This window comes from Agelaius phoeniceus, chromosome 2, assembly GCF_051311805.1.
Source record: "Agelaius phoeniceus isolate bAgePho1 chromosome 2, bAgePho1.hap1, whole genome shotgun sequence".
Taxonomy (NCBI): Eukaryota; Metazoa; Chordata; class Aves; order Passeriformes; family Icteridae; genus Agelaius; species Agelaius phoeniceus.
Genome location: NC_135266.1, coordinates 76,046,276 through 76,059,035, shown reverse-complemented (window position 1 = coordinate 76,059,035; position 12,760 = coordinate 76,046,276). Strand labels below are relative to the sequence as shown.

The 12,760-nt window shown below is 41.6% G+C and overlaps 1 protein-coding gene across 9 annotated transcripts in view; it reads left to right on the top strand.

Moving 5' to 3' along the window:
* The first annotated feature begins 8,182 nt into the window (after positions 1-8,182).
* GRIA4 (glutamate ionotropic receptor AMPA type subunit 4) overlaps positions 8,183-12,760 on the top strand; it is a 215,964-nt gene continuing 211,386 nt past the window's right edge. For 2 of the 9 annotated variants that reach the window (XM_077173948.1, XM_054654026.2), the window contains exons 1-2: positions 8,185-8,782; positions 9,923-10,081. In XM_077173948.1, coding sequence (XP_077030063.1) covers positions 8,695-8,782; positions 9,923-10,081 — 247 coding nt within the window. In that variant the 5' untranslated portion in view covers positions 8,185-8,694. Of the gene's footprint in view, positions 8,783-9,922; positions 10,082-12,760 lie in introns of all 9 variants that reach the window. The other 7 variants (XR_008536163.2, XM_077173950.1, XM_077173949.1 and 4 more) reach the window with 5 other exon arrangements.

The following is a 12,760-nucleotide window of genomic DNA, read 5'->3' as shown; positions in this document are numbered from 1 at the left end:
ATGCAGATACAGGTCTGTTAGGGACTGGGAAATGCAAGACAAGATCACAGGATGTAAGTGAAAAGTAACATTTTTATTGGCAATAAACCTCACTAAAACTAATTTTTATGAGCAATTTGGTGTATCAAACTGCAGTTAAATTCTATAAGTATGATTCTGCAGAAAGAGCGTTGAAGGTTTCCTGGTTATTATGCATGTAGTATTTTTTATCAAATTTGTTTCACTTCATGTGTTAAAAAGACAAGGCAGAGGCTTCTTCTCAGCAATTTCACCATTTCCTTTCTCCCTCTGGAACTGGAATCATCCTTTTTGCTCATCCAGCATCATCAGTACTGAGACTTGTGCAGCTTGATGTGATGAGGTGATTCTCTGATAGTGGTGGCACAAGCCCACAGAAACCAGCTCACTCCTTCTTGTGGGTGACAGCACTCAGGAGGTGAACAAGAGAAATGAGCTAAAAAACATTGCCTTCAAACAAAGGTGAGCTTTGGGGTGTTTTTTCACAAGAAGTGACAATTAGGTCAATACAGCAAAATGCTATGGGTAGTGAACAGAGGCTATTTTTTATACAGTTCTGACATCTTCCTCACTCTGCTGAGTAGATTATGTCCCAGAGCTTATGAGAAAACATTTTAATGAGAACTGGTAAGAAAATGAAAAATATTTTCCATCAACAAAAAAACGCCAAAATACAAATATGTTTAAGGGGAAAATCTTATTTCTCATGGAATTAGTGTGATGTTTTAATATGTTTTTGTGGTTTTGGTTTTTGGTTTGGTTTTGGTTTATTGGGTTAATGTAACCCAAAGAAACAGTCTTTTTTTATTTAGGAAAAGCAAATTTTTATTCATAAGAATTCACATTCCAAATATCTGTAATTACCTAAATCGAGTTTCTGTCTCCTGATTTTCTTCTGGTTTCTTCCCATCTCATTCCACACTGAATTCAGTTTTACTACAAAGCATTCACCTGCAGGGAGTTGTCTTTGTTACTGTGACTACGCTTTGCTTAGGAGATGTAGAACCAATGTCCTGATCCCAGATAAAAAAGGGAATTTTTCAGTACTGCATGATTCAGAAGAGCCATGTGCATGTCTCCTGTCCACAGCAGAGGGACATGTGGGTGAATGACCTTTCTCAACCTGTACCCTCCCTTTCAGGTAACAACCTGACGTTTTGGTGTGGGTGATTACCAACTAGATTCCTCAGATATATCCAGAGGAACCCTTCCTTTGCTACTTTAGAAAAGTACTCAGATGAGCAAGTATGAAAAATGAGAATGAAATACACTTATTTTAAACCCTATTTCATGGAAGTTTACAAACAGTTGGTCTAACCTGCCCAGTACCTAGAAGATTAGCAATAACTCATTTTGAATTTGGGAATTATTATAAGTGATGGGCAGAAACCAGCATTAGCAAAAGTTGATCTTTTTTTCCCTGTGTAAACAAGACCAGATGGGCTCAGGTGGAATGCTTTTAAGCTGCTGTATTTTCCCCACAAGCACACCTGTAATTGATGAGGAAATTACCCCATCCTTCAGAATTGCCTGGCATTTACTACTGCAATAAGCTGTACTTAGGAAAGAAACATTACTTCAAACTTTTGTATTTTCTAAGGTACACCCCATGATGCAGCCCAGGTTATTAATATGGACAGAAAAAACCTATAAAGCCATTACAAATGTAATGAATATAAGATCAAATTTGAAGGGAATAGATTCTGATTTTGTTATTTTATCAAATTCCCAGGGACTGAAACTGTCTGGAAAGTATTGCAGAAAAATTTCACAGTATTAATTGATTGAAAAATAAAATAGCAAATGGAATTCTGTATAAAAAAATTTACAAAGCAGTGTACATGAGAAAAAAACCCCTTAACTATGCAGACACAATGATAGGCTCTAAATTAGCTATTACCATCCAGGAAAGAGATATGGAAGTCTTTGTGGATAGTTTCCTGAAAACATCATCTGCATGCTCAGAGGAAAATTATGTTTTAGGAATGATTAGGAAAAAAATTAGTTAAGCAGAAACCAATTTTACACCTGAAAAAATGTGTTCTATTTAATGTGTCCTGTTTTTCAGAAAGACATAAGAGGCAGCAGAAAGAATAGTGGCCAGGAGGATTGATATGTAGTATAGACTATAAGATATGGGAAGACAGAAAGAGGCGACTGAAAGGTGACATTATAACAGTATATAAAGCTATGAATGATATTACAAGGTAAACATTTTTTTTATTATTACTACCTTTCAGAATTTCCAGGAAAAGGTCAATACAAAGTAAGATTTAAATCAAACCAAATAAACTGCTTTCTTAGTATGGGGTTATAGAGTAATTTGCATAGGATGCTGCTGGACATGGAAGTAAATATAAGGCAACAACACTGTAGGCAACTCTTCAACATGAAGACCCCTAGAAAATCTTTAGTTTAAAAGACCCAAAGCCCTGACTGTCAGGAGGTCAGAGGACTCAGCAAGAAATAACCTCCTCGAAGTCCCTTAAAGTTTAAAGGAAAAGCTGCTCAGCTCCCCTATTCTTTCCTAATAAACCTCTATCAGTTAATGTTACACATAAGACACTGTTAAAAATGGACATTGAGTCTAACTTAATAAGGCAGTTCTTAATTATATCAGAGTTACCACATTTTTCTCAGGTTGAAAAAACTCCCTGACTGATACCAGCACAAATTAAATTATAATCAGGATTTTTCCCATTCCACAACAACTTCTCCTTTCATGGTCGTGGTGTCTTATAGTATCCCATTAATTTCCTCAGGTCATTAGGTTTGTAAAGAATGATGTTAACATGCATCACAGTAGAAAGGAGTAGGCCTGGTGGATGAACACATTCAAAGCCAGATGCATTGTACTACAGTTTTTCCAGTATCAAAATAAAACTCTTAATGAGAAGTATTATTAAAAATAATTAACTGTTCTCTCTACCCCAGAATTTAAATGAATGAAAAATAGTAAGAATGAAAATAGGAGGAAAAAATCTTGCAAAATGGAAGAACTTGCTGTAAAGCGATTTCCCAAAAAGGAGTTCTGCTAGTGAAAGAAAACTGTATCTTCTTTTTGTGTGATGTTTTTCTATTCAGTACTGCTGATATGACTACAAAAGGTCACATGAGACCATGCCAAAGGGTGGAGTGCAAAAAGTTCTACATAGATGATTTGCATTTTATTTATTTTTTATTGCCTAGCACTTCACAAAAGACAGGCTTGTCCCAGAGTTTACAGTCTAAGGGATCTATTTGACAGATGTGCGAGCTACAGCATTTCATAAGGCAGGAAAGGACTAAGAAAGTACATGGTGGTGACTCAACTGGTTTTGCCACCATTTATTTTTTGCTGAAGCATTTCCAGTGGCCACACAGTGAGAGCTGCAATGAAAATTGTATTTGAAGCAAGACTAATGTGAATGAAGGAGTCTCCTTTTGGGATGGATCTCTGTACCCAGATGGTTGTGCCATAGGGAGCCATTGTGGCACAGACATTTGCCTGCTCTGAAAGGATTCATTAGGAGCCTTGGCACACAGGCCAGGGGCACGGTGCTGTCTGTTTTAAAGCTGTCACTGCCTCTGTGCACCTGGACCCTGCTAGGAAGGGGTGATGGTGGATCTTTATTTTTGTGTCTTTTGATAGTGAAATTGTCATTCTTTCCTCCTCTTTGTGCTCCTAATTGTTACAACCAATCCTTGACAATTGGCACAGCCCTTACATTCCCTCTTTTTTACTCAAGACCTCCCTCAAAAAGTTACACATCTCCAGACACATAATGACATGCCTTTTTAATAGATGGTGTAGCTGGAATTTGCATTTTGGATGCAAGAACATATAAATAAGAGTCAAAGTTGCTACTTCAGCATGTGGATATTTATCTACTACATATGTAACACAAACTCTGTCCACAGTGCAAGGTATCTGTCTCCTCCATATCCTGCTTTTCCTCTGGGATTTCCATAAGATGAATGCCTCTGGTATCTTCTCTGCAGTTTTATTCCAGCCTTCATCTCTTCTTTAGAGTAAATCTTCTCATATTATTCAAGTTCCTGCAGGGTCTTTTCATACAGGCATTTTGTTCAAGCACAAGACTATCTGATCAAGAAAATAGCCAAGGGTTTCCAAACCTTGCCAGAGGGAAAAAAAAAAAAAATCACATTCATGCATCTTCAGCAGCAAGAGTCATTCATGTGCTGCAGCAGATAGTCAGCCTCAGCTGATTCTCCACAGAGTGAGTCTTCTCTCTAGTGGTGGCCTCCAGCCAAGGCCAACATGAGCTGTTTGTGCCCAAAGGCAGAGCAAGCCTTCACCATGGACTCCCCAGACAGACCCCCTCTAGTCCATCACTTCCATGCAACTGATGCACTCAACAAAACTTCTTTCACCAATTTCTTAATTTCTCTGATATTTCATTGTGGAATTCTGAGATCTGTCCCCCATTCCCTCAATCACCAACCACAACTTTCCTAATCTGCCTGAGGGGAACTAAGAGGATCCTGGGACCTCAGCTCAGAAATGGCTTCACTGCAGCACCTCCCCGGCTGCCACCGGGAAAACACACAGGTGTGGGATCTCAGCACATCGTTCCCGATGTCCAGAGATGCCAGGAGAACCCTTGGGGGTCTCGAAAACCCTGGAATGTTGCCAAGAGTGTTTGGTGGCTTGATTTTGATCCATCCACAGAAGTGACAGCAGTTTGAGGACATGAGAATCACTTTAGAGTACAAGGTGTAAAAGAGACACATTTAGAGGGTGAGATATAGACTTTAAGGTTTTTGGTACAGGGGGGTTATGGAGACAAGATGGAGAGATCAGGGCGTGTCTTGTCCTCCATCTCCTGTGATGATGTTGGCACTTGGGGATTGGTTTATGGTGAAGGTGCACTTGCCAACATGGGCGAAAAGCATTGGGAAATAAAGGTAAATATTGTATACGTAGGTTTTAGTATAAAAAGACATGACCGCCCCGTGGGTGGTCAGAGAGTGCCTGTGACTGCTTGCAGATCAGACCTCTGTTGGGCAGACAGAAAAATTTTGTAGATAAGAAATAATAAACAACCTGAAGACCGAAAGCTGAAGAGTCCAGACTCGTCCTTTGCATCGTGCCCACCAAAGAACCACCCTACCCGTGTCGGGGCAGAGACAGACAGCCGGACCCGACACACAGGCTCTTCCTTCTGGTCTCCTCTTGCTTGGCAGGCCACAGCTAAACTGGTCTGTGTGGCAAGGCTGGGCTGGGAGTGTGTGCTGCAGGGATGGCCTCTGTCACAAAACACCACAAGCTCCCAAAAGGAGCCAGTTTCATCCTGTTCCAAAACAGACCCATCACTGCCCAAATCTGGGGCCATCAGTGATGCTCAGTGGCACCTTTGTACTGCTCAGGAGGAGGAGGGAGAAAAGTAATGGAAGAAGGAGTGAAGTTGAGCCTGGTAAGAGGTGTGTGTAGGGGGTGTTTATAGTTTTGTCTTTGTTTCTTACCATTCTATTCTATCCTATCCCTTACTGGCAATGAATTAAATTACCTTTACTCAATTTGAGTCTGTTTTGCCTGTGATAGTAACTGGTGAGTGATCTCCTCAGCTTTACCATGACCCTTCAGCTTTTTCACCTTATTTTTCACCCCCTTCCTTTTGGGAGTGGGAGAGCAGCTTCATAGGGACCTGGCAATCAGACAAAGTTAACTCACCAGACCAGTAGAGAGTCTAAAATCTTATCTCACCTTTCCTCCCCTCCAGCCTTAAGCCTGATTACATCCCTGTTACCTTTCCTGTTCCAGTTCTTCTGTAAGATAAACATTGTGATCAATCACTTCATCATCTGCCATTCACTTCTCAAAACTTACTGAAATGGGATTTTCCCCCTTTGATACCGCAATTCTTTATTTTTTTCCCCCTTGTGTCTTTTAAACAAAATTTCTATAGTATAGCCTCATCCTCCTTCTTTCCTCTGCTTTCCAAAGCTGCCAAAATGATCCTGAGCAGTCTGGGCAAGAGAGGGTCAAGTGGAGGACGGCATTATTTCCAGGAATAGCACTGAGTGATACCATTACAGGAATACTGGGTTCATCTCTGACAGTGAACATTAGAAACTAAAGCTAGAAAAATGCAGGTTTTAACAAATGGGAGTAGATATCAACTTGAACAACTTACCCTGGGAAGTGATGGATTTCCTGTCTCTTGAAGTCTTTAAATCAAGATTGGATGTTTCTCTAAAATACATTGTCCAACTCCAAGAGAAATTACAGATTTGATGTAGGAACCGCTGGGTGAGACTCTTGGTCAGATCAGGTTAAACCACTGTATGTTCCTTATGCACTCTCAAATTAAATTTAAATTAACATGCTACCATTGTGTTTGAAATAGACCAAAGCATATGCCTCAGCTCAGTTAGCAGGCAGTACCTTACTGATCACTATCATGGATATAGGTCTAAAATCTTAACATCTAATACTTATTTTGCATGAATTCACATGCATATGTGCCAGCAAAATAACTAAATGTTTTTCCAAGTTCACTTGCTCCTGGTGGCGAAGAACCAGCCAGCCATGGAAGTATTACCTCATTTTCATTGCTTTTTATCTGGGTTTACAAAGTCAAAAACTTAAATGATGAAGAATGGAGGAAAAGAGGAACCAAATTTTGGGGAGAATTTAGGGAGACAAAGGAGGCAAAGAAAGGAAGAAGAAAAGAAAATCAAACAAGAGCAAAAGCAGAGGTCACAAAAAGAGGGGTAAATAATGTGAAGAACAAGCCTGCTGTTTCAGAGAGAAGACTGGAAAACGTGAAGGGAAAGTAAACAGAAGTAGAAGATTTACTGAAACATAAAGAAATGAGTATTCTGAAATGCAGGTTAAGTCTGTTTGCCATTGATCTGCAAAGAAATCTCTCAAAGAGTAATTCATTTACAGGAATTTCACCGTCTCCCAAACACATGCAGACACAGTCATGCGCACAGCTGGACACATCCACACCGATAAGTCTGTCTGTCTATACATCTCTGCTTTCAATGTTCTCTGCTTACTCTCCCATGTGGTAGATGCTAGGAGCCTACAATCATTCTTCACAAATCACTGTCACCCTCTGCAGCAAATAGAGGGGTTGTATTTCACCCTGCAACAGAAGAGTTTGAGGACACAAGGTGCAGTAAAAAACTAAGTAAGTAAACTTAAGTGAAAGGAGGCAAAACTCTGATCTTGGAGCAAATGTGTGTGTTTCAAAGCAGATCCATAAAGTTCACCTTAAAAAAATCAATATTCTTTCATATTGCCAATTAACATTTTAAAATTATGCTATTGCAACTCCAGTCATTCCCTGTGACTGACAGAAATATCTTGTAAAGCCACATGTGAAGCTAGAAGCTCCCTCCTCTGACATACAGCTATTGTTGGATGATTTCATTACCTATCATTTATTATATATATCTTTTAATTATTAACTGCAATAGACCCAGACTTCTAGCAGCTCCTCTGGGAAACTTCCAAGGCTTGAAGAGAAAAATTCAAAGGCACCAGAAAAAGACTAGACAGTAAAAGAGCTCAATTTTTTTTTCCTTCCACTTAAAAATATTAAGAAATAAAAAAAAAAAAAAAAAAAAAAAAAAAAAAAAAAAAAAGCGAAAAGGTGGTGGCGTAGGAGCAGTGAAGTTTTCCTTTCCATTCGCTCACCCTCCCTTTAGCACGAGTGCCACAGCGCTGAGCGCTCCCTCGCTCTCTCCATCCTCTGCCGCAGAGCGCGGCCGGCAGCGCGGAGCGGTCCCGCGGCTCCCGGCGGAGCGGAGCGGAGCGGAGCGGAGCGGACCGGAGCGCCCCCGCGGGGAGGGGGACTCGCCTGCCCCGCTCCGCAGCCGCTCAGCGCACGCACACCCGCCCGGCCACCTTCATTAATAATAGCGGGTACTTCATAGCAGCAGCCCCAGTGATGGGCTGCGGAGGACGAGCCTCCCGCGCCCAGCCCGGGGCACTGTCCTTGCCGGCCCGACTCCCGCCGCACAAAGTTCAGCGATGCTGCGCGCCCGCGGATGGGCGAGCGGCACGAAAAAGGCGGGGTGAGGGCGGCGAATAAGAATAAAAAGAAAAAAAAAACCCAAAAACACCAGCACCAACAAAAAAAAAGCCCCCCAAAAATTAAAAATAAAGGCGAACGCCGCTCCTGCGTCCGGCGCGGGCGGCTCCGCGGCTCGGGGCGGAGCGGGGCGCGCTCGGCGGCGGCGGCTCCCGCCCGCGGCGGTGCGGGCGGCGGGGGGGGCGCACGGCGCATGTCCGCCCGCGCCGCGCCGCGCCTCCGCCAGACGCTGCCCCCCGCCGCCAAACTCACCACCATCTTCTGCATGTGCAACATTTGCAGCCGGACACACTCCGCTCCCCGGCGATGGAGACTGCGGGAAAAATCGGCCGCGGCGGCATGGCTTGCTGAAGCGGCAGCCGGGAGAGAGGCAGGGCGCGAGCGGGAGAGGATAGCGAACGAATTCTAAAACCAAACCACCAGAAAAAAAAAAAAAAAGAAAAGAGAAAAAAAAAAAAGAAAAAGGAGGAAACCTCTCTTTTTCTCCCCCCCTTTTTAAATTTTTTTTTTAATTTTTTTTTTTTTTTTTATTCCTGGTATTGTGTGTATCCTCCTCGCCCTCGATGCCTCTTTAAGCAGCATCCAGCGAGCGAGCGGGAGAAGGCGAGACAGAGAGGCAGAAGAGAAGATGAGGATAATTTGCAGACAGCTTGTCTTGTTGTTTTCTGGCTTTTGGGGACTAGCAATGGGAGCTTTTCCTAGCAGCGTGCAAATAGGTAAGCGCTGCATTGGGCTGCGTGCGTGTGTCCAGGGGTTCAATGCTTTGCGAAGTGAGTTGGAAAGGCGGCTCTGAAGGCAGTTTTTGCAGATATCTCCTCCAGCACCATCCCATTTCCGTGCCTGCACGAATCATCCTCGTGTTTCTGTGTATGTGCCTCCGTGTGTCTGTGTGTGTGTAAATATTTCTAGGTGCGTTCGCGTGCGGGAAGGAGGATGCTTATCTTGTGCAGAACTCCTTCCAGCCCCGGGGGTGCGGCGTCGGCAGGGCAGGAAGGGGCTCGGGGCTGATGCCCCTTGGCTGGTTTAGCCCCCTCTGACTCCCCTTGCTCTTGCCTGACTCTCGAAGGAATGGCGAGTCCTGAGCACCGGAGGTTGCGGTAGCCGGCAGGGATGGGGGGGCAAAAGGCTACACCGTCCTTCGTTCCTCTCTGTAGTTGGAAACTTTAGGGTTTTGTAAGTGTGTCCCTCTAGTCCTGTGCCCCATCCTCACCCCTTTCCCATCGCCTCCTGCTTCCCTCCTTTCGGACGTGTTTGGGATGGGACGCAGCTATCTGAATTCTTTCCAGCCCAGCTCCATCACTGCATCATTTCTTGTGGACTTGTAAAGATGCTGCTAATAAGGCTGAGCTGCTCCCTGCCTGCACATGGCTGCAGAGGAGCAAAGTTCATTATCTTCCTCTTCAGTGCAGATTATCCTACGCCGAGTTGGTATTCCCTTTTTTTAATCTAGAAAGCATCGTTCCGCTTAATCAGCCCGCCACTTAATGTGAGAGGCTGTTGAGCAGCTGATTTACCAGTGTGTTCAGTATCAGGGAGATGGAGGCTAAACACTTTAAAAGGTCACTGTAATCATGACAAATCTGGGTATTTATGTATGAAAGGCTGAAAACCGAGAAGTCAGAAAAGAAGCATGAATGCATCAGGGAGGTTAAAATCGATTGAGGACGGTGATTTAAAGGCAGTGGTTGTGATTATGAATACGATTAGTTCCTTATCCATTAAAGTCTTAGGACTTGCCTTACTGTGCAGCTTTGGAAGAGACAGTTGCTCGGTTTTACAAGACAGTAAGTGGCTTGCAAATGATTTACCTAGCTGCTTTTGCTTTTTGCTTTTTTTTTTTTCTGTTTTTTTTGTAGGTGGTCTCTTCATCAGGAACACAGATCAGGAATACACTGCTTTTCGATTAGCAATCTTTCTTCATAACACCAGCCCCAATGCATCCGAAGCACCTTTTAATTTGGTTCCTCATGTAGACAACATTGAAACAGCCAACAGCTTCGCTGTAACAAATGCCTGTAAGTAAACATGCCACTGATCCGACCACCTTACGCATAAATTGCAGTGGAAAGAACAGGAAACCACATAGTTATCTTGCATTGTAAATATATCAGGAAGTCTGTCTTCGGTACAGATAGCCTTTGCAGAAGAGCAAAAGGGGCAGCAGTCCTCGTTAGTTCCTTAGCGGAGCAAAATCCCCTCTCCTGCCTTCTGCTGACTAGCCTGATGTGACATTTACTTTAGTAAAAAGTAAACTGCAGTATTATTGTAGTTTCTTGCTTCTTTGTTTCTATGGAGATGAATTTTGTTGTTATAAAGAAAAATTGTGAATGTGTCAATAAGTGCATAAACCCCACACTTTTGTTTGCTTCTGTGCGTGTTGTGCCTTGCATGTATTTGAAAATATATGATAATGTTTGTGCTCCCAAATGCTTTTCTAATGGCTGGAAAGGAGACAGGGAAGCAGTGGTGTGCAGGATAATATATCTGAGTTGCTTGACGCTGCAGTTGATCTGGTGATGTCACTTGAGGCAGCCCTGCTCTTATATTCTAGGTTGTAAATGTCTCTTACCATTTCGTAATGCATACATCCTGTGGATATGTCTCTATGCATCCATACATTGGTGCCAAATCAAGTTAGTATCTGAGCTACTTGATTTCACAGACCACCTCAACTGCAACAAATATTCTCGTCCTACTATATATTTTATAAACACACACCCCCCCACATACACACAGATGCACATACACAATGAGAGGAAGACAGAGCAAGAAATGCCCTTAAAAAATGAGGTAACATTTATTTTCTTTAATTTCTATTTTGATAAAAGTGATGTATAATTAGCTGAACTTGCTACATTTCAGTCACCCCAGGATCCTTACCCGTGGTTAAAACATGTACTAGATATGCCTAATCTCTGAGATGGGCAAAGCATTATTTCTATTTATTTTCCTGTGTGTCTGGCTTCTTAAAAGGAATTCATGTTATTATGTAAGACAGTGGTGTACAGTGGGGCAGAGCTGAAGACTGTAGTAGCGTTACTACTTTGATGTTCATATTTCAGGACTCTATAGGTTTTCCTCTGTAGCTCTTAAGTTTTCCAATCCCTCCTCTCCATTCAAGAGTGAATTGCCTCTGGAAGTAGATGCTCTAAGCGACATTGCTGAGTGAGTTTAAAATAGAAACATACTGGAGAATGTCTTAGTGTTCATCGTGCCTTTAGAATATGTGCTGTGTTTCTCTTCACTTTCTCACTGCCATCTCTGTGGCACTTTTTAATATGTAAACATACAATATGCTGTGCAGTTCTCATGAATAATTTATTGCATGATTACTAAATTTATTTATCCAAGTCTTTGCTACTTCACGTTTCAGATGACCTTGCCACCTTGTTTAAGAGGAAAAGCTTCTGAGCTGCCAAAATGGCTCCATTCATTTTATGTAGGAAAGGGTGATGTCCCATAAAGCGTGAATTCTATATTATGCAATGTATTAGTTGTATTTAGCGTGGAAATCAGTATCAAATTCCATAAGGCAAAAACATTTCAAAAGGTGCTTTGAAACTGGAAGGAATCACGTCTGTGCAGGTGTAGTACATTGAGAAAATACTACAGTTCATGTCAACTTTTGCAAGCACTGATATTTATTCCATGAAGACCAATGACACGCTAGTGTTTTTAAACTTGAATTTTTAGCAAATGGGATGGGACTAAAATTTCTGTGTACTAAAATCAGTAATTTTAAGTTAAGTCAATTATTCTAGATTCTGCCTATGCGTCTAGTTTTGTCAATTTCTCAAGCTATTGCTACTTTTTGGATTAAGGATATTGCTTAGTCTTTCCATTTGAATGTTAGTGCATTTATTCTGATTTGCACACATTTAAAATTGTCTAAAATTGGACCACTTTACTGTGTGAAACTAAACACCTTTAATTCAAAAAAGTGTTTGGCCAAACCTTTGCTCATTTACACTATTTGCAGCAGATTCTTCTCTCATTCCAACCACCTTATGCTATTTTTGCCTTATGTTTAACTGAGGAACACCTCTCCCATTATGTTTGCTGTCATTTATAGAAATAGTGATTCATAACCTGGTCCTTTTTTTTTCCTCTTTAAGCTGAACCCAGTTTCGGTTCCAAAGTATTTAATAGCTTTAGAAATGACGAATCCTTGTAGTATGGGGATGAGGCAGAGAAGAAAGGGAAAATTAAATTTGTATGCTTATGTGTGTGTATGCTCATAAAATTCTGTACATCTGTATTAAATAGAAGTAATCCTAAAGGCCTTATTTACGTTTCTACTTGCCACTTAAATGCACATGTATTTTTGCATTAGTCCAAGTTTGCATTTATTTCATGTTTTGCAGTCTTGTGCCAATAATCTGACTACTTCTTTTTAAAAACATTTCATTACTGAAGAATATATTTTAAACAACAGATATTCTCCTAATGAAATGTAGGCAAACCAACTGACAACTGAATGAACATATCTCATGTTCCTTAAGCTAAATGTGAGCAGAGTCCTGCAAAAATCAATTGTCTGATAGCTGGAGGACACTGGCTTCTATGTGATTGAATTTCCTGGCTTGACAGAGGCTTCTAAAGCGCAGATGTGTGAGTTTTTCTAACCTAATTAAAGAAACCCCCACCATCAGCTCTGAATTAAGTGATTTCATGGTAATATGAATTGAAAACTC